A 27436-nucleotide genomic window follows, 5' to 3' on the forward strand; every position below is an offset into this window, starting at 1 on the left:
TGCAGTGCAAGGAGAACCTGAGTCAAGGTCAACATTTTTTACTTTTCCTGTCTGAGGTAAAGGTTCAAAATCCTGATGTCCAAGATCGGTCTCAAGCGACCATCTTTTTTGGGGATCAGGAAATATCGGGAGTAACAACCCTGACCCCTTTCCTGCTCCAGAACCACCTCTATTGCACCTTTTTGGAGTAAAGGGAGAACCTCCTGCTGCAAAAGCAACAAGTGGTCTTCTGAACAACCACCCTGGCAAGGAGGAGGAAACTCCAGAAATGGGAGGGCGTACCCATTCTCTACAAGATTCAAGATCCAACGATCTGATGTGATCAGTCTCCAATCTTGTAGAAAGAGGGACACCCGACCTCCAACTGGACCAACATGTTCTAAGATGGGGAATCTAGAACTGCTTTCCCGATGTACCAACGGTGGCAGGAGGGGAGGTAGAGGAAGAGGAAGTGGCTTGCTGACGATTTGCACCCCAGAGGCCTCTCTTATTCTTCCCTCTGTATGATTTGTACAAGGGATTTTGCTGTTGATGGCTCTGCTGAAATTGTTGGCGGCCATGAAAGGAAGCAGATCTTCCAAAGCCCCGATATCTCTTGTATCCATAACCTCTAGACTGAACCTGGAGGTCTAAAGATCTTGCGGTGGCTCTACTATCTTTGAAAAGTTTCAAGGCAGAGTCTGCCTTAGAACCAAAGAGCCTTGACCCATCAAAGGCAAATCCAACAAGGTTGCCTGTACATCAGCCGAAAACCCTTGTGCCATGCCCGTCTCCTTGTAGCCACAGAAGACCCCATAACACGAGCCACAGAGTCAGCAGTGTCCATGCCTGACTGAATCACTTGACGTGTTGTGACCTGCGAATCCGAAAGGACTTCCAAGAAGTTGGCACGATCCTCCTCAGGCAACTTAGGAGCAAGTTGAACAACAGAGTCCATCAATGCATGTATATATCGTCCAAAAAGGCAAGTCGCATTAGTTGATTTTAGAGCCATACTCGCAAATGAAAACACTTTCTTCGCAGCTTGCTCTGTCTTTTTTGAGTCCCTGTCACCCAAACTGGTAGGAAAAGCACCAGAAGACTGTTTTGAGCAAGAAGCTTGGACAACTAGACTCTCCGGTGTCGGATGTGATGACAAAAAAGCCGGATCACCAGGGGCAGGCTTGTATCTTCTCGAAATATAACGAGATACAGCCGGAGCAGACAAAGGCTTCTGCCACACCTCCAGAATTGGATCTGTTAAAGCCTCCGTGAATGGAAGTAGGGGCTCAGAGGGAGATGAAGTATTCAAAACTTCCGTCAGTACATTAGACTTAACCTCAGCAGTGGGAAGTTTAAGGCCCAATAAATCAGCTGCCTTCTTAATTACAACATGAGAAGGTGCAACGTCCTGCCCAACACAACCACTTGCAGATGGTAAGTCATACTCAGGAGAAGTATCTAGGCCACTAGCTTCCTGAAGGCCCTCAAACTCATCCACAGAGTCCACAATTTCTCCTTCCTCCTGTTCTTGCAAATACTCCTCCTCCTCAAGCAATCTCTGAGCAACTCTCCTGGAGCGTTGCATAGGCAAGGGCGTCGGCGGAGCCACACGCGGCGCTGAGAAGCCACCAGCGGCGTCGATGGAGGAGCCTCGACATCGAACCTTGACATCGATCGAATCCGAGGTGGAGCAGACTCAGCAGCTGAAGGAGTCCGGGGAGCCGAGGTAGACTATCTCGGCACCGGGAAATGCCAAGCCGGAGTCGACGGCATAAATGGCATGGAGGGTGCCTGGGGATAGAACTGAGGCACACCCAGGTTGAAAGCCAGAGGACCCACGGGGCCTGAAGGCGCACCAGATGGAGTCGAGGCTCTTGCAAATAAACCAAACATTGCATTGAGAAAATGCGAAGAGTCAGCCCCAGGAGCAGTAAAAAGGAGGATATGAATCCGTACCTTCCTGTAGGGAAGTCACCGGAGGTCGCACTGGAGCCTGCGGAGCCAGGGACGTCGCCCGCACAGGTGAAGCCACACGGCCTTGAGAGGACCCTCCCGGCGCCATCGCTGGAGCCGGTGATTCTTCATGAAGCGAAGAAGCCTCTGAAATCTGCGACGCCGGAGATGGTACTGGCGTCGCCAGAGGAGAAGGAGTAGGAGAGATAACGTCCCTTCTCCAAGGTCGCTCAGCTGGAGTCGGCGACCTCAATCTCAAGACTCTGGCTGTCTTAGAACGATGTCGAGGGGTATGTCTTCACACAGCCTGGTCTCACTCCTCTTTCCACAGCAAAAGATGGGGTAACCTGGCCCTGTGCACCCCATCAAATTTTTGCATATGTGTCCTGATGGAGTCTAGCAATGAGTGATAATAGAGCATGGGGCATCCCTAGATCTTGCAGAACTTTCCATAACTTATTACGAGAGACAAGGTCGAAAGCTGATTTTAAGTCTACGAAGGCAGCATACAGGCTATCTTTTTCCAGGACCACCGTCTTCCAATATAATAATGTAAAGCGAAAGGTTTGATCGATTGTACTGGTACTTGCCCGAAAACCAGCCTGGAAGGGAGACAGAATATCATAAGAACTAATCCAATCCTGGATTTTATTTAGGACCAGCCGACCCATGATCTTCTGGGATGAATCGATTAAACTAATGGGTCTATAGTTCCCAGGTACTGATTTATCACTCTTTTTATATATAGGAATTATCTCAGCTCCCTTCCATGACTCTGGTATCGTCGAACCTTTGGCTATTTCATTCATTGAGTACAGCGATTTCCTTCCCTCCTCCTCCCTCCATGATTCATTGATTTAATTGATGTAACTATGTAACCTGTAACTCTGGGTGGATGGCAAAACTTTTTGTACTTACCTCGGTGCACAAGCAACCTTGGCCGATGCCCGGTGGAGCTGTCGCATGCAGCTATAGAGGAGTCTGGCCCTGGTTTCACCCCATCGGCAGTCACCTACCCAGCCGGTCATCTGACATCGTTTTCCTCGTTCCCCCGTTGTGTTTCCTTCCCTCCCCCTCCCCCTCCCTCCATGATTCTTTGATTTAATTGATGTAACCTGTAACTCGCTGATCCTCATGTAAAGCGCTCTGATACCTCCGGGTCTAGCCAGCGCTATATAAAACTTTTCAAATAAACAAATAAATAAATAAAATGAATACCAGAAAATAACGGATCCATAGACTTTTATTGGAGAAAAATAGATCAGCTGGAATCCCGTCGGGACCTGGCGCTTTACCTCCCATCAGAGAACCCAATGCAGTGTTAATATCTTCTTCAGTAAATGCCGAATCAACATAGTAAATATGTGTGAGCTCAATTATCTCCCTCTCTTCAGGGCCACCAGCATATTGTAATTGAAAATGTGATACCCAATCATCTTGACTTACATAATTTACCAATTCTGCTGGGCTACTCTCCCTGCCCCATTTTAGGACCTCCCAAAATACTTTTTGGTTGTTGTTTTCGCAAGCACTTTTTAGGTCCTGCCACCTGTTTTCATCCCAGCATTTTTTTGCCCCAACCAAAACTTTCCTATATCTTGACCTGGCTAATCGGATCTTTTGGATTTCACCTTCCCCGATAGCTAGACCCAATAGACTACGGGCCTCTCTACAGTCCCCTTTGAACCACTTGCTCCCCTTCATTTTTTTAGTGCCTTTATTTTTACATGCTTTGAAAAAGTAGGAACAAAGTTTGGTAAAAAAATCAACGTGTAATCCAGTAAGCATCTCGGGGGGTGCCAAATTAGATGAAAGTTCTTCCATGTCTAGCACCGCCTTGCCTACATCTAATGAGATCCTGATTATGGTTTCTGGTTTTGCTACTAGATTTGCCCATTTTAGACGCCTCATATTGTTTGTGGGGGTAGGTCTAAGGTTATCAGTTCCCTTTGGGGCTGAGAAACCCCTTTTTCGATCACTTCCTCAAAAGCTGCAGACAATGGATTGTGGTCGCTCTCAGCACGTTGGACAACCTTCATGTCCTTAAGCTTATTCCAGAACTGGTAATTGATTAAAATATAGTCTATGCGACTCTGACTGAAGCAGTTATTAAAAGTTGATGCTCCAGCTCCATCGGACTGGGTTCTACCGTTTAATGCCCTGAATCCTTTTTCCATGCAAAGGGAGTTCATTTGCACCACCACATCCGTCCATCTCTTAATCGGATTTACATCTAGTTCTGGAATTCTCCACAGGGCATCCTCGGGATTACAAAAATTGGAATTACCCTTTATAAGTGGTTCAAAGGTCATGTTAAAATCGCCTGCTATTATTGTATTAGTGCCCATAGAGTGTTGCCCCAAGAGAATATCCAGGGCTACCAGGACCTCAGATTTCCTACCCTTTGTCCCTCTTGCGTAAACATTGTAAATATCTAGTTTTTCAGCCGTTCCCCATTGCAACCTAATCGCTAGTATATCCATGTTGTGGGGTTCAAGGACCTGAATATTCAAGCCAATCTCTTGTCGTATCCAGATTACCAGACCTCCTGAGGGTCTACCCTTCCCTCCAATTATAGCAGGAACATAGTAATTCAGGTATCCTTCGCAATGAACTGCATCTAACGCCCATGATTCCTGGAATAGGCAAACGTCATGTTGGTCAATGAACGAGTGCCACTCGGGAGAGATTATCTTTGAACCTAAACCAGCTATGTTCCATGACATCACCGTCAACTTAGATGGTAAGTTTTTGGATGGGCATAATCTCCCCTCAATCGATGGAATATCATAGGAGATTGAGGGCTCAACTGCTCTTTGCGATAATGGGTTAGGAGCAGAAGAGGGAGTAGTTATAGATGAAAAAGCATGATGATTATTTGCCTTACTGACTCCTCTAGAAGTGAGCAATTCGGAACTAGGGGGGGGGGGGGCGCACCCGGAAGCACGCATTCTCAATGACAGGAAGTGTACTGCCAAAAAGGACCGTTTCAGAATGAGTAATTGGCAGTGTCACATTTATTTGTCAATCATTAGAGTCCAAATTTGACAAACTATTAGAGGCATTATCAACAGGCACATCAGGGCGATCTGACCAGGAACAAATGGAACTCGTCTGAATTGAATTGAGGAGTGATCTGGGGAGGATGAACGAAACTCCAGGGCAAACAAGTTCTCAACTAAGGCATGATCTCTTAATATTAGCTCAATAGAATCCCAAGAACTGGTCCTGGAAGAAAGTCTACGAGCTCTCGTGATGTCGTCCCTAATAATAGATCGGCAAACCCTGATGTGGCGGATCCAGTGGATTGCTTTATTTGTGAGAGAATATGCACTTTCTCTATTAGGCCCGGTATTAGATTTGGGGACATTGACCATAAAGATTTTTGGCGCCTGATCCAAGTAAGCTCCTGCAGACATAAGACTATGTTGGGTGTTATTAATTCGATTATATCCTGTGTCTAGATTAGAACAATTTCTAGACTTCAGTTCTAAGGGTTGTGATTTTAATACAGTAGCATAGGAAGGGCCACCCCGTTCCACTATAGATCTATTCTCTTCCCCCGCAGTCTGCTGGTGCGCACTGGTGACTTTACCCCGTACGCTAATAGGTGGAATATCTGGACGGGTTTCCAGTTTAGACAATGCCCTCGCTTGCTCAGGCTGCGCGACACTGCGTGTAGGACCATCTATAGTGTGTGTGGGCCTTTGCGACAGAGAGTCAACTTTCGCGGTCAGCTCCACTAGCTGAGAGCGTATTAATGCTACCTCAGATTTTAGTTCAATGAGAAGGGAGAACAAACCCTGGGTATCTTTAGCATTACCTGGATTCATTTTCCTGCAGCTCCTGCATTTCTCTACATCGTGGTCTGAGGAGAAAGCATTTTATCTGAACTATTAATGGGTCTCTAATAAAAGATGACAGCCCTCTAAGGGATTAGGTCGCCCTCCTTTTTTTCTAGCACATAATCATTACAAACAGTGAAACACGTCTTCATACACAACAGGTCCAAGATACAAGTGCTTGCACTGATTCAAGTAAAGCACAACAGGGTGTGTGTTTTTTATTCTTACAGGGAAAAAAATGGAAGGCAAATAACATTCGCAGGAAAGATGCAGCTCAATCTTTTAAATAAAAGCCGCAGTCCTAGCGTGGTGGGATTTAAATCACGATTTATAACATTTATATAGTTAATCAAATGAGAAAATGTTCCTGGGTCTTTTAATATTTGTATTATATTATTTTATTGTTATATATTATTTTATTATACCTCACTTCCTGCCACCTTCCTGAGCTCCAGCACTTTTATTCTGTGAGATGAGCAAAAAGCACCACATGCCACAGTGGAACTGTGCGACCAACAGAGACACAGCCACAATCCCTGCTTCTTTCGGTCTCCATGCATCCATGGGAGGAACAAGATGCAGGAGAAAGCGGCCGAAGGTGGTGCTCCAGGACCTGCTCCTTCCCTGCTTGTCTTGGATTTTTAGAGACCCGACCAGGCACAGCGTGTGGCTTTTAAGAACCCACCACCCCACAGCTCAGTTGAGACCCGGAAAAGGTGGCAACATCAACAACCTTTCCCCCCATGTCCACCAGGAAATTCGGAGGAGACCATGGCTGAAAGCATTGGCGCAATCAATGTAGTTTTACACTTGTGTTACCTCATCAGTTTCCAATGGTTCCAAAATCGTTTGATCTCTACAAATCCTTGCTACATAAGTCATGAAAAAATAAGAAACATCTGCAAAATAGAAATGTGGCCTAAGTTTGAACACCGGCATTGGCGGCCGCTTGCTTGTATTTGCAATGCGCCATGCGAGCTGACACTTTGAGGAGAGTGCTGTCAGAGACGGCAGCTATTCTTTTAGGTGAAAGCGCGCATGGCGCACTGCAAATGCAAACAAGTAGCCGCCATTGCCAAAGTCAATGTTTGGCTGTTTTGCGCCCTTGTTGTTTTACGACAGCTTTTTTGTATTTGCAGTGCGCCACACAGCAAATCCTAACAAGCGTCTGCCATTGTCCCCATCAATATCAATAACAAAAATAGTGCTCAACCACAAGATAAGGCAGACCGTGTAACGAGCCCAGTAAAATGTCCAGTCATTATGTGCGGTAACAAATGGAGACAAGGTGGTACCAAGGAGGGACTAACAAGCCTCAGAATGAATCAGAAGCCAGCGTTTACGAAGGACAATAACACAAGCCAATTAAAAATATGGGCGGAGAGTATGAGAGGCTTCCAGTGCATACTCTACTACAGCATGCCTCGCAGAGCGAGTAGCACATGAGCGCTGCCGCTAGGCTCGACCTAAAAAAGTAGGGGTCCGACTTAATCGGTCACCCCGAAAGGCCCTCCAGTCCATGCTACTATGAGAAGAGCCCCAACCAGCCTCATGCTATCCTCCACCCCAGGGTCCTCCATTCTCAGAGTGTGGTGAACGGATTAGACAGGGCAGGAACAGCCCATCGGGTGTTTTTTAACCCATTGCTGCTGTGTGTGCATGTTGCTAAGCGCCAGCATGATGCATTGAAGCCCCTGTAAATCATCTTGCAGCACGTCGTCACACCTGGTTTGACCCATTGTGGGTCCCTGGTGTCCTCTGCTGTCCACCAATTCCGAGGCCTGAAGGCCATTTTACAGTCCTGGGCGGACAGGATATCTGCTTTCAACCATAGTTGCTCCTTGGTACCCGCTGCTGTGCATATTGATGTGTGTCAGCTTAGCACCCTGAACCCCGCTCAAGAGCTTCTTACAGCACATCAGGTCTAACAATTTAACTCATCCCTGTCCCCTGGTGCCTGTTCTAGGAAGTGGGCTGTGCATGATGTCAAGACCTGGCCTTGCTGTCTGAAGCCCATCACCTCCCCTCCTGCCTTGCACGGCATGAGGTCTGGTTTAATCCATTACTGCCCCATGATGTTGTAAATGATGCTGAAAATCACTTTAGTGGCCCGAAGCCTGTCTTAAATCCTCTCAGAACATGAGGTTTGGTTTAATGTATTACTGCTCCCTGGTGTTTTCTGCTGTAACTTTCCATGATGTTAAGAGCTGGGTCATGGCAGCACATGAGATCTGTTGTAACTAATCGCTTCTGCCACTGCAGTAAGTGTATATAATGGAAGAGCCAGCCGAGTGGTTCAAAGTTCATCCCACAGCACCTCTTGGCACATCAGATATGGTTTAACTTGTTCCCTGGTAGGCGCTGCAGCTAATGATCATGATGATGTGAGATGATATGAGAGCCGGCCTAGGCACTAGAGCCGCCCGTATTGTCTTGCCACCTTTCCACATGGGCGGTACTGTTCCCCAAAATCAGGCATCTCTCAGAATTCTTCAATAAGCATAGCCAAAATCCCCAGAAAGCACTAAAAGTCCTACACAGCATGCCAATAACTTGCACGAAAGGCAAATCATGTATGCAGATGGCAGGTGCAGGATACACCTATCAGAAAGGTATAAGAATAGTCAAGCCTGCTTGCTAGCTATATACATCGGAGGGATGCAACCGTGCACAGTGACCATCATAATTTCTTATCGACGCAAATCATGTTAAGTAAAAATCAGGTGAAAATTAATACGGTCTTGAAGGAAAAAGGCAACTGGTATGTACAGTAGGAGTGGACGGAATTGGTGGAGTTTCATTTTGTGGAATTAACCCCTCAGTGCCCTTACGCAAGTATTTTACGCCTTCACCAATTTCAAATGTCACCAGCTGCTACTGTATGTAGTGCTCTCTGCCCCAGTTACAGTACCTGAACGCGTTATGCCCACTAGAGCAGATTGCGGTAAGCCATAATATCATTTTTTTACCATACCACTCCGTGATGACTCTAGCGTCCAGTCGGAGGATAGAAGGACAAGCGGTCTCCGCGTGCACATCTCCTGTCCGACCAGGCACAGTGAACAGGCACAGCGAACAGGAGACCGGGAGGGACAGGAGATGTGCACGCGTGCGAGTGGCATTGAATGAAGCCAGACACCATGCGCGTGCACAACGACTGTCCGTGCGCGCACATGGTTTGTCTCCCTTCCGAACGAAACTGACAACAATAGAGTCTCGCCAAGGCGAAAGCAGCGCATGCTCTGCGTTCGCCAGGCAAGACCTAAAAACGGGCAAAGAAAAGAGCAGACAAGAGCATTTTATGATGACCTAGAAGAAAGTACAGTAGGTTTCCTGCTCCTAGCAACAAAATATTGCTGAAGAAGCTCTTTTTGATGACACAGATTTATTAAGTATGTCCGTGCATTTTTGAATTAAAGAATACCAAAGCACACTGCAAGAATGGTTCACAGTAGGGCTGGGGCAAGAGGAGAACAGAGACGAAGGGACAAGCTGCAACAGCAAAGATGGACGTGGTGTTGTATTGAAGACAATCTGGTCGCTCTGCAGTGCAACATTAAGCTGTTAGAAAAGAAGGGAACTTCAACTACGTTCCGAGGCAGGGAAGAGATGGAACCTGAAGGGTCTAGATTGGGAGGGAGTTCCAGATTCTCTAAGTGTCACAGAAGTCCTGCAGTCTCGCCTTTGCCGGTGTCCGACTTGAAATGCTAATGGATAGGGAAACTGTGTGATCTGCCAGAGACCATGATCTTGGTTGCCAGGTATGGTTGTGTTATTGAGTAGACCAACCGTTAGAAGACATAACATGAACCAGCAACTCGAGCACTGAGACTTGTCCATCAAAGAAAGATGTTATGCTGCAGTATCTCCTGCACTCAATAACTGCCATTGAAATCTAAATGGAGCACAGAAGGTCTGTGACAGTATCAACAAGGTCTTCTTGTTGCAATTTAAGGCCTTCAGTCTGGAGCTGGCAATTCTAAAAACAAACAAGGCCAAAGAATACCAAATATTTTTCTGCAACATATTTAAGCCTAACTATGTAAATGTTATATTTGCCCCAAAGAGTCTGTGCGCCGACTAATTTGATTTTTCATTGGTTAGGTTTTGTGTAATGCAGGACAGTGCAAAGATTTAGAGTTCGCTTTTATTAGGGACGCACATTTCCTCCTCCCATAATGTCATGGAAGTCAGCAAACCAAACAAGCATTGGTAAAAGCAATAGGTTTCACCCATACGATTAATACTTTTTGTTGTTGTAGCAAGTTTTAACTTGGTGAGAAGTTGTGCAATACAAGTTACTGAAACTCAGTAAAACTGATATTTGAGAAAGGCAACATATTATACAGTAACATCAAATTTGGTTAACATTTAAGCATTTTAGAGAGGAATCCCCATGTCTGACGTCTAATCTCATTTGCCACATTTCACTGTAATGAAGTGTGGTAATTATTGTGCTCCAGATTTCAATTTTACCTATTTTAAATTATACTATTCAACAGTCCGTCGTGACAATTATTTTGATACTTTTTAAGTGGTCTTTTCACAGCAGACTGCCGGTTTTAAAAACGCCCATAAAAACTTACTAAACAAGGAAAATAAAGATTAAGAGCAACAGGCAGAGGAACCACTCAGAAGAGGAGAGGAGAACGGTAAATACAAGCATCTCGACATGGCCACTCGAGTTTTCCGGTCCGGACCTGGGTGAAGGGACAAATAAGGCGATCGGTCTGGTGGGAGAAGAATGAAAGGAAGTAGAATAACGAGTTGAGCTCTCAAATGGAGATGGTGAAAGGCAGCACGCAAGAACAATGTCAATGATTGGGATGGGCCTAGGGGCAAGAAAGGTAGATATGTGGGTAGAAAATTGTGCTGTATTCTGGTGGCAGCGAACGACCTACACCACGCACGAGAAGCCACGCCTCTCCTGGGAACTATGGAAGTAAGGCATCCTGGAAAACCTAAAAAGCGCGTATAAATAGGTTTCTATCTAGAAATCTACATAAAAACAACTGAAATCCGCTTAATTATATTAACTTCGGTTACCACAATTTACAACAAATTGGACGCTGTCAAATAGTGTGAACGTGGTTTAATCCATATTCACTACACAACATGGCTGCAATTTCAAGCATCTGTGAGTCCAGCACCTCAGGGGAAACACCATCTTAATACACTTTGTAAAAATAACCATCATGGGATATCTGTAGTGAAAGTGCAAAATTCGGTGCCACAACAACATTTTCACTATTCATTAAACACTTGGACAAGTAGCACTTGCAGCCGATAAGTTTGTGCCAATGCTAACCTCCTGGTCTAAGCTCAAATAGCTACCAAAGAAAGTCATGGTTGCTACATTCCTTTAGGACGTACAGCTGGACAATTACACCTGGCCATTGGACAAAGCAGACCATCAAGCAAAGGTGCACCCTTTGTTATTGTACAAGCTGGCAAATGAAGCAGTATAGTTAAGAAAGCATTCTGCTTTGCATGTAAGCTTGAGAAATAAAGCAACAGCAAAAAAAAAAAAAAAAAAAAACACAAAAAACACAAAAAAAATAAGACCTTACAATGCACCGTCAAAATGTGTAGGATTATAATAATGACCAATGGCACAGTAGACATAATAAAATGCATTGCTGACCAGCCTACATTTTATCAGCAACCAAAGAATGAACGTTTACTTAGGCCTGCAAGAATCCAGTTTGTGCGTGGCACCTTTGTTGATCTTCTTAACGTGGAATATCAGACTACTACTTCAGGGTTTTAGATAGTTGATTTCGGACCCCAAAGACTGTATAATGGTGTCTCAGGACTAGTAGAGGACCCCAGTCGATTGCTGAGGATAGGTGCAGCTTATGGATATTTCATGACTTTTATTAGAAAAGGGTGTCTCAGTGCTGAAAGGCATGAAATGTATTGTGTCCTAGCTGACAATCGGCAGAACCTGCCCTTTCAAGCTCCATCTGTCCGAGGTGCTGTATGTAAGCAGTGGTACCATTGCGGCTGCCATTCATCTGGACAGGTTGCACCGAATGTTTGGATGAAGGCGGTTTGCACCAGCAGTGGTATCGGCGGTGTTGAGATCATAGAAAAGCCAGCACATTCTAAAGTGAACTTTTGATGCACTCATCATGCCGCTACAGACACTCAGAGTTGTGCTTCTCACCATCAGGCTCACTGTTGGAGAGGAGTCCAGAGAGGATCAGCTCCACCACTATCCTGACACATCATCATCTTGTACCGCAGCAATAACTATTCATCCCCAATTTCAGTACCCAACTGACCTTTATTTGGCCCCTCACTTTGCAGATTATAGAAGCCTGCAGATTGTTGTTTGGAATAAAGAGGCTGGTAATGGTGACTGGAAGGGAGAGTGCATGAAAATGTCAACTTTGACCAGCTCTTGAAAGTCTCATTCTGCTCACCGTGCTTATTGTAAAAACAGCGGTTCTAAACCATTTGACATCTGTGGACCCCCAATGCATCATTATTGGTGTCCCAAGACCCCCCAACCCCCGTCCTAAGCAATTTCCAAAATTTGAACCTCAAAACAATACACAAGGGTACAAAAACAAGAATACATCAAACAAATACTCAAATATTGAAATATTTTGTGTAGTTTACAATCAAAAGTAGAACAAGTTTGCAAATGTCCAATGTTGCTTCCTTATTTGTATATACTTTATTCATTTTAATTACTTCATTGTTGTCAGTCATAAACCAGAAATGCTTCTTGACAAGCATGCATGGAAAAATATTGCCGAGACTCTTATGCACATACAATAAACTATCCAATAAATTTAAGTTAAATCATCTAGCAATATTACCAATGAAATACGGAGATCTTTAAAGGAAGCCTTGAACTAATCCGTGTACCACTCTATAGGATATTTCTTTTTATTTACTAAATCAATTTGCAATCATATTTTAAAATGCTAGATGTGCATCCCACGCATCAACAACCTGCTCACTGGGTGACAACTAAGACATTCTGTAGTAGTGCCTCTGTAATTTTAAGGCACCAGTAACAGAAGTATTCAAATGAGGGCTTTGCTAGATAAGCAGATCAACTGAGTTCAACTCGTACGTTTCAGCTATTCACAGCAGTCTAAATAGTCGGAAAGATATTCGGAATTACCAGGATTAGTCGAATACATAATTACATCATTACTGAGACTATCCTAGAGTACACCTCCATGGGCGTCCCCAGAATTTTTTGGGTGGCTGGAGTGTTGTAAGGGGGGGGGGGGGGGGGGGGGGGGAGACATAATTAAAAAAACTTCAAGATCAATCTTGAAATTTTTCTGAAGAGCAAGTGAAGAATCCGGGAGGTGAGAGGCACGCGCACCATCCTTTGCCCCCCCCCCACTCCCCCTTGCTACAGCCCATGCACACCTCGTAGTATCTGGTATTCTACACCCCTCATCCCCTGGGGTACAGTTGCTTATGGTATTGGTAAATCTGGAAAACGCAAAAACTGTGTCAATATTGGGACACTCATAACAAGGCCCATAGAGATTGGTGGAGTACGGAAAAAAGGATACAACAATGTTGCACTTATTTTAACACTTACATGCATTTTGAGTAAAGCATAAATTGCCTTCATTGGATTGTAATGCTTCAATTGCCTCCTATTGCTGCTAAACGAGGCACAAAAAAATGTACAAAATGGTTTGGTTTCGGTCTTTAGTCGAAAAACTATTAATCCTGCGTTGTACCAATCTGAAATAGTGTCACATTGTTTTACCACTCAATGTAGCACGAACCGATAAATAACGGATACATACTTAAAGTCCGAATTTTCATCATAAAAACGTATGCCCACGTGACTCTGGGCCAGTGTTGACAGGCCATTGCAGAAAAAGCTGCCATGACATTTCACTTCTTTGCGTTCTAAAGAGAATTTGCTTGTGTTAAAGCAAGAAAAAAGTAATACCTTACAAATACTTGGTTATTTGGTTACTGGCTTTGTCAGCCTTCGTAAAATGTATTTGTTTTAATCATAAACGTAAAAACAATAAAAACAATACTGAGCACTGTGTTCACTAGAAACAAAAGAGGTTACCATTGAATTTTCTATGCTCCATGGTTTGGCTTGAGTGAGACTTATTAAAAATATGTAAATGTACTACTGCAAAATGGAATCCATTTAATTTGAATGGAAGCGTCCTTTATAGCAGGACACCCAGATTTGCCTTTTTGAGATGGGCCTCATCAGAGCTTCAGCCAACCTCTGGCTGGAAACCAGGGATGGTAGAGGGCTGGGCTGGAATCTCTTGGATTGGCGGAGAGTTCATTAAGGCCAGAGAAGTGTCTGTGAAAACTAACCGAGCAGATGCAACATCTAGTCAAAGTGCTCCCACCTTTCTGCTGCCCAATGCCATGGGACAGAAGGGCCTTGTTGAAGGTTTTACCCTTCACATCAGCATGCAAACTCCACAAACGTGTCAGGAGACCTCACAACCACGCCCTTAGCCACACATTTGGCTTTATCCTGCCAATTGTTTAAGTTTACATTATTGAATGTCATGCATCTTCAGCCATCTTTGAGCCTCACCCGAAACAACTGCTTGTAGATGTTTGTAGTATAATGTAAATGTTTCCTGAGTACTGTTGTTGTGGATAAGGGTGGTTATTGGACCAAACTACAGGTACCCAAAGTGAGAATTCACTCACTCATCATAAGAATATGCATATATAATTGAATTTCTTTCACAGAGGACAAGAAACGTGGCTTGATGAAGATAACGTGCAAAATAAATGCATATGGATAAAAACGGTCATTCTTATTTTAAAAAATAACATAAAAGTGCCACTGTCCCCACACAGGACTAAAGCTAAACAACCAAAAATTAATATATACTTTCATACCTGGAAAACAGAGCTGGGGCAATCCGATAAGATCAATATCTTTTGGTACACTAACATCTTCTGTAGCCTGATCTTTTAGGTCCTCAGTTTGACTATTTACATTTTCGGCTTTGGCTTTCTCTTTCTTTTTCCTAAATGAACGCCGCCTCGTCGTCTTGTTGAAATTACTGTAAGTAGCTTGTTGAGGTGCAGGCTCATCCTTCACAGCAAATGGAGGAACAAAGACGGACAGAACCTCTGGATCAAGGGAATGACATTTTCTTAAGCTCCCCCTTTGGGCTACCTAGAAAGAGAGGGGGAAAAGCAGTGTCATTCCACTTGCTAGTGTTTGGTAATAGTGAAATCATGGTATCTTGAAACATGCCAGCCCCAGATAAAAACATTACAATTTCCCGAAGAGAATCTCTTTAGAAGATAAACACAGGAGATAAAGCAGTAATGCAACCGGCTATTGATTCCAGGCTTCTATAGATTTTGTAAGGTGAGAAGCCACATAAGATTAGATCCAAAGAGAACTAAATCCTCTCCAGCCAGCCCATGATGCAAGATCATAAACCAGCAACTGATATCTTCAACAAAAGCATACTTCATATTTCCAAAACCCTAAGAGCCATTCGGTTTGGAAAACTCACCAAGGCACTCACCCAGGCATTCACTCATGTCCTCACAACTCTGAAGAATTCTGGGTATGCCCTCTATAACCCTTCGCTGCTTGGCATGTGCTGTCTTTTGAATAACTTTTCTGAATTTCGTTCCCTGTATTCGGTTTGCATGTGCCTTTGACTCTACGCGTCCCGGCCCCTTATAATCAGTCTGTGTTCTGTTCTGGTTTCTGCTTGCCCCTCAAGTTCCAGGATTTGCTTGTTCCCGTTTACACTACACTAATACATACTAGACCTCCTCTACTGTTTAGGATTGTTTTTTACTCCAATACTTAACCTTTTGAGTAGCTGCCAAGTGGCACTTCCCAGCTTTTCAAGTAATGGGTTGGTAACTAACAAAAAGCACAGTGTAATCTGTCTAAATTTCTCGTTTAACACTGCATGTATGGCCTCAGAAAGTGCTGTAAGCTAAAAGGCTAGGAGAGACTAATGGTGTCACGCCCGTCAAGCTGTCACCTGGCCGTGTTCTGTAAACGGCCAAGAGAACTACAGCACTAAATGGGACTTTTACACAGAAAGGAACTCGTCAAAATAAAGTAGGTCAGCTTCTTAGCTAACAAGTGGATCTGACAATCTAGGCACCAGAATAATAAATGAAATGAGAGGAAAGTAATCAAATTATGTTACACCAGAAATAATGGGCCCCCTAGATATGACGGAAATCTAACACAAAAAGGCAGACAAAACTAGGTTTGGGTGGAATTTTTAATCCTACCGGCGGAACTGGAGGAATTTGGCGATGCTGCGTTACTCTTGTAACGCATAAATCACTGATAAATTACGACAGCAGAATTAACTACTTTAACCTGCAGTGGTTCTTAAACAGAGCAACTGCTCCCTCAACCAGTTTAGAAACCACAGCAAACCCCTCAGCGCCCTTTTATCACTGCATTATTTAAGGGCGTCCTTAGGCTGGGCTACTTTTGTACACAAAATGCATCCTCCCATTGATTTTTGGACGTGAGGAAACATTTTTGCACTAAGAAAATAGCACCCAATGCCCACTATGCCCTACTGTTTTATTAGACAAAATGCATTCTTGCATCCATTTTTGGACACCAGAGTGCATTTTGCTCTAAGAAAATACTGGTAAATGCCCACTCAGCCCAGTTGTAGAATTCGGCTTAATTTTAATGCAATTCTGCAGAATCACACTCCGCAATTTCTGCACAGCCCAAGGCAAAACCAGGTTTTAGCAATGCACTCAGTGTGCCCGCACTTAAATATTCTACTGCTAAACATGAAAGGACGAGGTGAGGTTAAGGAATTAGATACATTCCGTGAAGTTACAAATCTGTGTGTGGCAGCTGGGTGGCCTTCAAGGTAGCCCGGGCGTCCACTCTTTACTCTAGGTGGAAGACCGAACCAGTGCACAGTTCTATTTTATGCCCTATTCGTTCTCCACATATCCCTATTTCGTCAGTATTGAAGACCAAGCCATAGTAAAGGGAAGCAAGTCTTTCGTTTAACCTTGGTGTGCTCTACTTCAAATTAATCAAAGACCAACAGTGTAAGCGCTAGGATAAACAACTCTCTGCCTCCTCTTGCAAAGACCCTGCTCCTAGACCAGGATAGGCAGATCAAGGGAAGTTTGTTTTACTGGAGGTTGATCATAATTGCTGGCTCCCCATGGCCACAAACTCATTGACCTTTGCAACTCAGCTTCTTGCACAGCCACATTCACTCTTAACATCAGAACATTAACAGTGCTCCTTTATTAACGCGAAAAACAGAAATTGGAATTTGCCATGGGCCTTAGTGAACTACACTTGGAACAAATCTCAGTTGAGCTCATACCACTGTCAATAGCCACGGTAATAATTTCTTCTTTTTTCAATCCTTCCCTTGAGCAAGGTATAGATTATATCTTCACCAATCTTAAACATAAAACGTACTTCCTCCTGTAAGCACGCACCACTACCTACTATATCGAGAGCACCTGCTAAAGATGAATTCTTGCATTTAACAAACCTCACCTAAGACAAATTATTAAAGCATCTTACAACAAAATGATCCCAGATTAATTATTCAGTGAAAGCCTCAGATTCGACGAGAACAGCAAATCTCTTTAAGGCTGCCACATGAGTCCACAGTTTCTCCAGCCCCAGGTTTCCTTGAAAAACATGCATGTTTATAACCATCAAACTTATATGATCAATTTAAATGTTTTCCTAATCTTAATACTGGCTCCTTCCTTCAAACTATTGCTCCCTACTATATAAAAGGGCGCACAGTTAAGCAGATGGTTCTACCTTCATTGTCCATTAGAGGTCACTCAGAACCTCTTGGGTGAAAAAACATTGTTATTATTCACTGTTATCTATTTATAAATCTATAGCTTATGTATGGTTTTTACTTCGAGCCACTAGCGTGAACACTAGATCTAGCTATTAAATACCATCACAAAAGAGGTTACCTTCTGTTGCTAGGTCAGAAATTCCAGGCTGCTCTTACCGGCCTCTCCGAAAGACTGTCAGTGGAAGGTTGGCTCTCTGCTGTCGGGAGGGTGAAATGGCACAGAAAGTGTCAAATGGGTGACTGGAGCCCAGTTAGTTATAGTTTTTATTTTTTTACATTTGGGAAATGGGGAGGAGAAGCCATGTTCTGTGCGGTACTCCCTTGGTATTGTCTATAAGCGAAAGCAGGGAGTTTGGGCGTCATGAATAACAACATTATACATGGCAAAAAGTGAATAACAGAATTTTTTTTAACCTCGGATCTGAGTGCCATCACAGATAACTCAAGCTTCGTTCTCCTTGCCTATTTGATGTCCCTCAGAAACCCTTGGAGAAAAACACCCTGTGATAGGCAGCCAGTTGCTCAGAGAAATGAGATTAAAATTGGTAGGTTTATGGACTTACACAGCTCTACAGCCCTTCTGGAACAGAGTTAGGACGTGCCTTAACGATGTGCTGGGGTGGATACTTCCACTAGACCCACGGCTGTTCTTGTTACATTCCACTGACGATATTGGGGGGGAACAAATATAAACAGCACCTGCTATTCCTAGCCCTTACTATAGCCAAGCGGTACATAGCGCAGGGATGGAAGGCATCATCTCCCCCAACCATAGGCAAATGGAAGTCCGAATTGGATAGGTGTATGGGTGCCGAGATGGCTGTATTTGAGGCTAGGGGCTGCCCACAGAAACATCGCAAAGTATGGGCACGGTGGGCAGCTTACCGTGGAATTGACTTGCCCCCCATCCCTGAGGATGACCCCTGAGTTGCTCTCTCTGCTCTTAACCATGCGTCCCCCAGGGTTGTATCGATGGACTGCTTTATTATTTCACTGGGTTGCATGCTGTGAATCTGCTGAATCATGTATTCTATTTAGACACTGGTCCACTGTCTGCATAGTGTTTAGATTATTATTTTACCTGCACGTTCGGCAAGGTTTGTTTTTTCTCATAGAAATGGTTATCGATGCACACATTGTTCAAATGCTTCATAGTACCACTGAGGGGCCGCTGCCCAATGTATCGGAAAATAACCAAATTAAATTTATTACAAAAAAACAAATTTGTAGGTTTATTCCTTCCAGAAAGTCCCATCCAACCTTATCTACTGTTGCCCACTCTCTCACTGCTTCAAGACCTCCTTGCTCTACATTCTATATGACCTAGTAACGTTCTATACTACCAGCAATAATACAAAGCTATACTTGCATGGATATCACACATCCCCATTACTCACTTTTATCTATTTACAATTACATATGTCAAAGATTGTCAAGTTGATGCCAACAAATACCAGGCTATGTTTTAAAAGGTGAAGTGAAGCGAGAACTTGCTACATTTCATTTTTCTTTCTATTGACATTAAAAACATTACAGTTCTAAATCAGGCAGCGAGACAGGCCATTTGGGGGTGAGGGGGGCAACTGCACTGGAGTCAGAAGAATATAGGCCCTGGAAGGTAGTAAGCAAAAGCATCAAATCCTCTTTCTCTGCAATAGAGTGCAATCCTTTCAGTGCATTTAGGACGCAGTGCCCATTGGATTAAGTGTGACACAAGTGAGCTTCCTCAATGCAAGCCAGTGCTTCAGTCATGGACTCTCTAATTAGCCACCACAGCAGTCGGAGAAATTATCCAAATCCAATTTCTTTAGTTACTGACTTTTCAAAAGGTCTATATTCCAAAGGAAGTGACACCAAGGCTGGGGCAGGGGAGGGTAATTTATTCACTGTGAAACAGCTCCCACTTGCCCCACATACTGCTAAAGTGTTTACAGCCTCCCAATATACCCACGTAACCTCTTTCAGTGCCAAAATCATCCTCCTCTCCACCTCCCAGTTTATTTCAGAAGAGGCTACCTTTCTCACGTGTTGCTTTCTTTCTCCAATGCTTCCTTCCACCAGCAGTTTTATTCAATGTCACAGCAGACTAGATCATGATCTTATTTACAATCCCAGTCAACTGCACGATTCCCAGTGCCCTAAGGTACACGTACACCATTCTGGGGTACTCATGCAATTCTCATTACCCCTTAAGGCCCTTTAAGTTACATGCCAAGTCTGGAGCCTACCACATCGGTAATGTGTAATTGCTGGTCTATGCTACGCTGCACTGTTGATTTTTGTATTAACTTGAACAATACTGAATAAACTAATTTTCAACACAACAAAAAAAAGAAAACTTGCATGCCAAGTTATGTACCCGTACCGAGTTGTTGTCCTGGATTTCAAAGAAAAAAGTTCGCAGAATACAGATGCTGAGCAACCATTTTACCTAAACTGTTTAATTTGCATGTTCAATAAGAATAGAATTCGTCATTTGGTAGAAACCAATCCAGAAAAAAGTCTTTCTAATCTGTCTTACACATGCTTTTATAAAGTTGAAAATGGTTTTCTAAAAAGATTGTCAAAGTGCGACTTTATTAGGTCGCGCATAGGCAGCGCAAGCTGCCGCTTAGCGACCTGTTGTATATGCTTCGTGGAGTTTCAACCCCTCACATTTCTTCCATTTGCTTTTAATTTGTCTCCATCAGAGTCCTTTAAAAATCCTTGCTTGCTAATGGTCAGCTCTGCCTCTTTGTCCCTCCTTTTTCTCTGCCATTCCTCCCAGGCAGCAGGGGCTATCTAAGGAATCATTACGCTATGGTTGATCTGCTCTTTTGAGGGGGGGTGAGGGGGGACTATTTTTTTTCTGTATTTCCTGCTTTGTTACTGTGTGCAGTATTTATTACTCCCATTTCCCTGTTTATCGACTGCATGTTTTTTTCACTTGTGTCCCACATTCAAAGTATTGGAGCCCAGGCTGAAACGCAGTTCCTGAGCTTCAAAGTCAGCCGCTCTAGCCATAATTACTGTTTTTGTAGTCAACGTAAATTGGGCTTTTTTTGGGTAGGACATTGGTTTGGTTTTGGCCTTCCTTTTAAGGGGGATTGAGCTTGTTTCACTTTGCACTTGATAAGCCATTAGGGTGATCTCCCCGCCCCCACACATGCCAGTTCCAGTGGTGCATGTGTGAGTTGCATTCATTATTTAGATTTGATTTTTTTGCATGTTGCTTTTAGGCTTTTCCTGCATCCATCAGACTGTAGGATTTTGTATAAATTATGGATTTTAAATCAAAACCCCATACTATGAAATCATAATAGGATTGTGTACATGTCTTACGAAAATCCTAATTAAGAAAAGATAAACAGTCTCCTTGTTTTAATTGGTTGGTTCTCGCGTTGCTGTTGGTCTATGGCGCACGCTTTACGGCTGTCTTATCAGTCAGCATGGCGTGCTCAGGCCAGACCTCGGTGCTAGAGCAAGATTTAAACCTTCACACCTCAACACAAAGCCATCCAGAACAGATGGCAATTGATGCCAATACAGTCCCTTATTCAGCGTGCAGGTATGTAAGCTGTGCAGCCAAAATACAGTCCAACGCCCTTCTGATTTTTTTCTTCTTTTTCAAAACCTAGAGTTATTCTGCAGCTCTTACTTTGATTTTACATTATTACCATGTGCTTGAACGTCACAGCGTACATATTGCTGACAAATAAGCAAGGCTGGCTTAAGGTGGCACGCACTGTACAGGGCAACATGGCATTGTGAACAGTCTTTACAAAAAGCATGTGATGTAACATAGCCACGAGCTTGAGGTGAGGGCGAGGTAGGTCCCCAAGTTAAGTTATTAGAAGCTGCTCTCCGAGACAAAAGTTGAGCCGACCTGCAAGGTGTTAACCCCGCACTGCAAGAACAAAGACAAGATGTGCTGTCTCTGGCTCCCAAAGAAGAGAAAACGCTGATAACAGATAGCTGCTGTCGTAGAGTTGCCTGCTTTCGCCCCAAACACTCCTGTAAGCCAAGTGCGCTGTTATATAGCTTTCGAAGACAATTCTTTTCACCCTGTAATTTTCAAAGTAGTTACTGATTTGAGAAAAACACATTATTTAGTATGTCACCTTAGTTCAGGATTGTGACTTAAGATTGCTGCTGTGCCCACGGCTTGTAAATCATGTCAAGAGTTCATGCCACCTGCACATAAGAGCTGCAGCCCTTTACCCACCAATCCCTACACACACCCCCACCCCACCCTCTCGGGTTCCTGCTGTGTAGTGCTGTGTATTGTGTACCATTAAATGGGTAATAACTGTACTCCGTGGCCATAGAAATATTGGCAATCGGACACAAATACTCACAACATAATCACTTATGTACAGTTCTTGGAACCACACAGGGGCGTAACACAGGCCCCCGCAGCCCCGCGGTGTGGGGGGGCACACCGCACTCCAGGGGCCCCTTCACTCAGTCTCAGCGGAGCCATCGAAGCAAACCTCAAGTCTGTGCGTGCAAACGCACCATTTAATTCATGATTGAAGTTCAATCATTAATTAAATGGTGCGCACAGCGGCGTCCTCCCCATAAATTAAACGGTGCGCGCCGTGCACGCCACGGCCAGCCGCACGGCCTCTTCATTATTTAAATGGTGCTGTTTTGGTACCGCGCCGGCGCGGCCTCTAATTGGTTGGGAATGGTGGTGCGCACGCGCACGCCCGACCCCCGAGGGACTTTCACTTCTTGCCGCGCGCGGGATGATGAAAACTGTGGCAGACTATAAGTGGAAATAAAACAAAAGTGGACCTGGGGGGCCCCTGGAATTGCTGCCGCTTTACAGGTAAGGCTGTGGCTGATGTGTCGCTTTCGACACCTACCGCTGGCTGCAATGTCCGTGTCCTGCTACTGTTATGTACAACCGTTGCTGCTGTGCTGCCACGAAATGGTACATTTCTAGAAAAAACTCGCCAGGGTTTGATGTTATATCACCTTTACGCCCTTTAGAAATATATTTACTCCATTGTCTGTGCAATTAAATATCTCTTAAAAAATTCCGGCCTGTAAAAAAGATCTTTGAGGAAAAAAAAATTTTGTTCTGCAATGTGGTCGCACTGATGTAGCAGGTGTTAGCATGAATTCTTTCACTCTTGCTTCTATCAGTGTAAACAGAGCAGATGGTGCAAAAAATGTGTGACATCAAGATGTTTCTTGGTTTCCTGACTGTAGTGTGGACAGTGTCAACACATTCTTTCACTGGCCACTAAAGACACGTGTGATGCAGGAACAGGGCTACTGTAATTCTGCAAACATTTCCAACACTGCAGGTGTTCAGTAATTCTGTAATGTAAATGTAACATGTACAAGTCTTCGACTGACGAATGAGGAAACAGAGGATGTGGACCGAAATTCTGACATTTCAGATATCATTTATGGACCCATTCTGTCAGGTTTAATCTGGTAAAATGTGCCTGTGAAAATCCTAAAGTGTGTGGCATTACTGCACTTCTAGTAATTCCAGCGTGGGCAGAAACTCACGTTTGCGCCCAGAACGATATTAAAATAAAACCGGCGATGAGGCCTGGGACTGTTCAAGCTTCATGTTTGCTATTTGGACACTAGATGAAATTGGCCATAAAAGTAGACTCCTGCAGTGTAGACTTCATTTTCATTACCATGCGTGCCTTGAACCCTGTTGCCCGATATTTTCTAATTCCACAAGACTACGCACACATTTTGACAGCTATTACACCCTTAAAAAAGAAATACTTAAAAAAAAAAATCACATTTCATTCAATTTGTAATTACCTCCCTGTGTAGCTGTAGCTCAGCACTGAAGCTAAATTATCTCCCTCACCCAATCCTACTTATCATATCATCCCCCAAGCCCCCCACCTCCTTCCACCTTTACTCTCGTCTCCTGAGATAATACAGCACGTCAAGCCAATTCACTGTGACTAACTGAGGAAGGGCCGGGCCTCTTTGCCCCTAGTAGCTAATCTACTACACAATCTTTCAATTACTTGCTCCACTAAAAGGTATGATAATCTCCACAGAACCTGCTACCATTAAACGAAACGGAGAGCTCTGATTGGTAGATAGCTCTTCTGAAAACTACACTAATAGGAAAGCACCTGCGACAGATAAATGTCTAAGTATACTTCGGGTGTTCATAATTTTAGTGAGGGCAGCTCTGTGTCCTTTTGGTCTAAAAAAAAAAAGAAGCTTTTTATCCTGTTCCAGGAATAGGTTTAAAAACGAACAAACCTGCTAATGCATGGGTGAGGAGTTGGCCTAACGGCTAGGGCGCTCGACCTTGGACCTGGGGAACTGGGATTCGAGTCTCTGTAATGACGCTGAACATCCTGCGATTCTGGGCAAATCACTTAATCTCCCTGTGCTTACCAAAGAATGAATGTTTGTCCTAATGTAATGTAATTGGTGCTATGTAAAGCGCTCTGATACCGGATTGGATTCGGGTCAAGTTCGCACTATATAAAACTCTGCAAAAAGAAATATAAATATACCTGTGGAATTACGTTGTATACATTGATTTCTTAGTTTTTTTCTTTATTTTTCTTCTCAGTCAGCGCTAATGAATCCTCATGCCATTCCCGTGCAAAATCAATCATGTCTTTAAACAGAAAGCGTGAGACCCGAAGTGCTCGAAATTAGAAAGGCAGGACATTTCTGGTTTTGCTGCTGGATTATGTTAGGCTGACACATTAATCCAAGTTTTTTTTCGAAGCTGCTTGTTTAATATGGAAAGGTTAGAGAGGTTGTTTGTGGCTCATCGTGTTGCAAGCTGTGCTCTTTGTAGGTGAGAGGCGGCTTTGCCCAGAGGGCCGCTTCATAGTGCTGCTGCTGAGAAAATATGCATTACAGTTGAAATTTACATTTACTGCTGTAGTGTGAGAATGCATTTCATGAAAAAGAATATAAAGTAGGGTTGCCAAAAGAAAAATGCCAGCCATGTGTTGTTTAAAGACCCTGAAAGACCTTGTCTTGACACTAAATAGGGTTATAAATAAAAATGTATGTATTTATTTGTAATGTGACTTTTCTGTCTTAGTTCCCTTTAATTATCAGTCATGGATCATTTGGGCAGCCCTAGAACACAATTAAAGTGCATCCTATTTCTATTTACTGTTCAAAGTATGCACAGATAAGTGCTGAAAATACGGCTTTAGGTGACTGGTTATTTTTGTCGGTGGGGCAAAGTGGTAGGTGGTGGACCGGGCCGCTGGGGGGGGCTCATTGTGCTTTGCCGGGGGGCCCCCTCAAGTTTCGTTACGCCACTGGAACCACAGATGTGTGGTATGAGGCGCTTTATAATAAAATGTTGCATGGCCAAAGCTTTGCACCTTTCTAGTGCCATCCCAAACTTTCCTTGGTTGACCAGGGTGAATAACGCCTGCCAGTAGGGACTCTTTTTATCATTTGTATCTTGATGGCTTTTGTAGAGTGCTACATGGTGTGGATTGGGACGTTAAAGCACTTGGAGATGAATGACCCACAAGGTTCTACAACTGCAAGGGTGGGGGGGGATAGAGTCATGCAGGGTCTGATTGTCAAGACCTAGGGAAAGTGGGCAAAGTAGCAGTATTTTGCCACCTGCTGCTTGATCGGTTACAGCAGGTCTATTATAGGTGTTTCCAGATTTTAATTGTTGATGCTGGAATCTCGTGAAGCAGCCTTTCATGTGCTCTTGTCAATTGCCATCTTGTGTCGTTCTGACGTCAGTAAGTTTAGCATTGTATTTGGTTAGGCATGCCGACTGCTTATGGACCAATGTCCCTTTTTAGGTCTCGCCTAAGCCAGTGCATGCGCTGCTCTGCGAGACATTTAGTAGGGGCTTCAAAAAGTGCTGCTTTGGCTGGCCTAGCGCTTGCGTTCACGGGAGCATGCACGCGTGCAACCGCCAGCTTTCAGCGCCCAATCAGGCGCCATCTGTCTTTCCTCTCACTTGAGTGCTTTCTTAACGCGCCTCCGCCACTCCCCTCCCCTGCCGCGTCACGCTGCTTTCACTTTTGACATTTTGTTTCAGATTAGCGCGGTGCCTGCCTTCCAGCCACCGCGCTAATTTAAATCATGGCAGCTGCTTCCGGAGACTGCACGGCTTTCTTTTGTTTTGACTGGTTCCACACTATCTTCTTACCGGCTTGCTGATGAAATTATTGCTTGACTGAATAAATGATTTTGCTCTTACACTTCTGGATAGAACTTTAATATTGCAGATATCCCAAGAAATGGGCTTAGTTCCTAAATGAATCTGAAAGAACTATTGTGCCTTTCAATACCCGTGTATATAAAATGCAGTAATGCAGTCGTGTTCATGCCTTGTCAAAAATGGCAACTACCTCTAAATATCTTTGATTACAGTTAGACTTTACAGTTTAAAGGCCTCCCTATGGCTTTAGTTTGATCAGGACTTTCTTTTGGGATGTGTCTCCAATGAAATGACTCTGGCTACTTAAATAGTTTGATCAGGACTTTCTTTTGGGATGTGTCGCCAATAAAAGGACTCTGGCTACTTAAACTCTAATCACTTCACGCAACAGCAAATCTGGCATGAGCCTTCATATATTAACCGAGGGCAACCAAGCATGAGCTATCTGCTCTCTATAACAGGCTCCCCAGGTGCTTCAATCTACACCACCTCGCCCCATGTGTAAACCACTTACCTCTCACAGCTCAGACATCCACTGGTTACAATACCTTCCAGTCACGTTTTTATGCTCCCCGGCTCTGGCACTCTTCTCCTCAGGTCTGAACCCTTTCTATGTGACTAGGTCGAACATCCCCTCACTTCAAAATTCTCACTTCTACATGCGAACCCAGTCTGCATTGAAGCTCAGACACCCACTGGCTCCAGTCTGGCTACATTACCTCACCTTAACTTTTTTGCAGTGCTCCAAAGCTCAGGGAACCCCTTCTCTCACATGTCTCGCCACACCATCTCACACCCTCTTCTCAGCCTAACTCCCTCTCGCCTTAGGACCCCCCACACTTCAGTTCACATTATCTCGCAACCTCTGGTTCTTGCCACCCCCTCCTCCCCATCTATGCAGACACCCCATGCTACAGTCTGGCCTCCCACCGCAGACGTCTCCTTCCTCAGTCCACACTACCTCCACTTTACACACTAACATTCTGAGCCTGGTATTGCGTTCACCCCTCTGTACTGCTTGCATCAGTGGCGCCACTCCCTGCCTAACATAGCGCCTCAAATGCCCACCTCATAGCTCCTCACCTACTCACCCTGAAGGCGCCCTGTGAGCGACTGCCAGACTGCCTCCTTGAAAGGTGCAATCTTTACTTCAGGCTCTGGGGTACCTGCCCCTCGCTGCAAATTGTTCATTTCAGTACTGGTTATTATTGAGCGATGTATGCGCCTCGCAGCACGCTGGCTGTTCTGACTCACGCGCTCTCTGGTGCCCATTCTTTGATTAAAACAAAAACCTAACCTTTAAAATTAAGCCCCTGTGCTCATGTGTTGTTTGGTCGGGGCATGCACTTTGACTGAGCGAGGCTCCCTGACTTTGTGACGGCCCGTGAAGGCTCCGCCTCACTGGTAGTGCCAGGTTGATTTGTGTTCACTTTTCCACATCCTTCTTCGTGGGCTGGACCTTGTGGTGGCCCCGGTTACAGTATGCGTAGCATTGTGTGAGCATCTTTGCCCGTACAGAGAGGAGCTTAATACTCATGTGAACACACTCTCCAGCGGCACAAGTTACCTATTACAATAGACGTCACTGAGCAGGCGATTGCAGCATTAGGAGGTTGTCTCTTGGTTGCGGTCATTTTACTTTGTTTTTACTATTGTGTGCCCTTAGGGCATTCATTTTAATT

At 44.2% G+C, this 27436-nt stretch overlaps 1 protein-coding gene across 2 annotated transcripts in view; it reads right to left on the reverse strand.

Moving 5' to 3' along the window:
• Positions 1–27436, reverse strand: part of DENND3 (DENN domain containing 3) — a 757020-nt gene that overhangs the window by 650248 nt on the left and 79336 nt on the right. For both annotated transcript variants that reach the window (XM_085604830.1, XM_085604832.1), the window contains exon 2: positions 14655–14937. In XM_085604830.1, the coding sequence (XP_085460956.1) occupies positions 14655–14937 (283 nt within the window). The remainder of the gene's footprint in view (positions 1–14654; positions 14938–27436) is intronic.

The sequence above is a fragment of the Triturus cristatus genome, chromosome 5_1 (assembly GCF_964204655.1).
Source record: "Triturus cristatus chromosome 5_1, aTriCri1.1, whole genome shotgun sequence".
Classification (NCBI taxonomy): domain Eukaryota; kingdom Metazoa; phylum Chordata; class Amphibia; order Caudata; family Salamandridae; genus Triturus; species Triturus cristatus.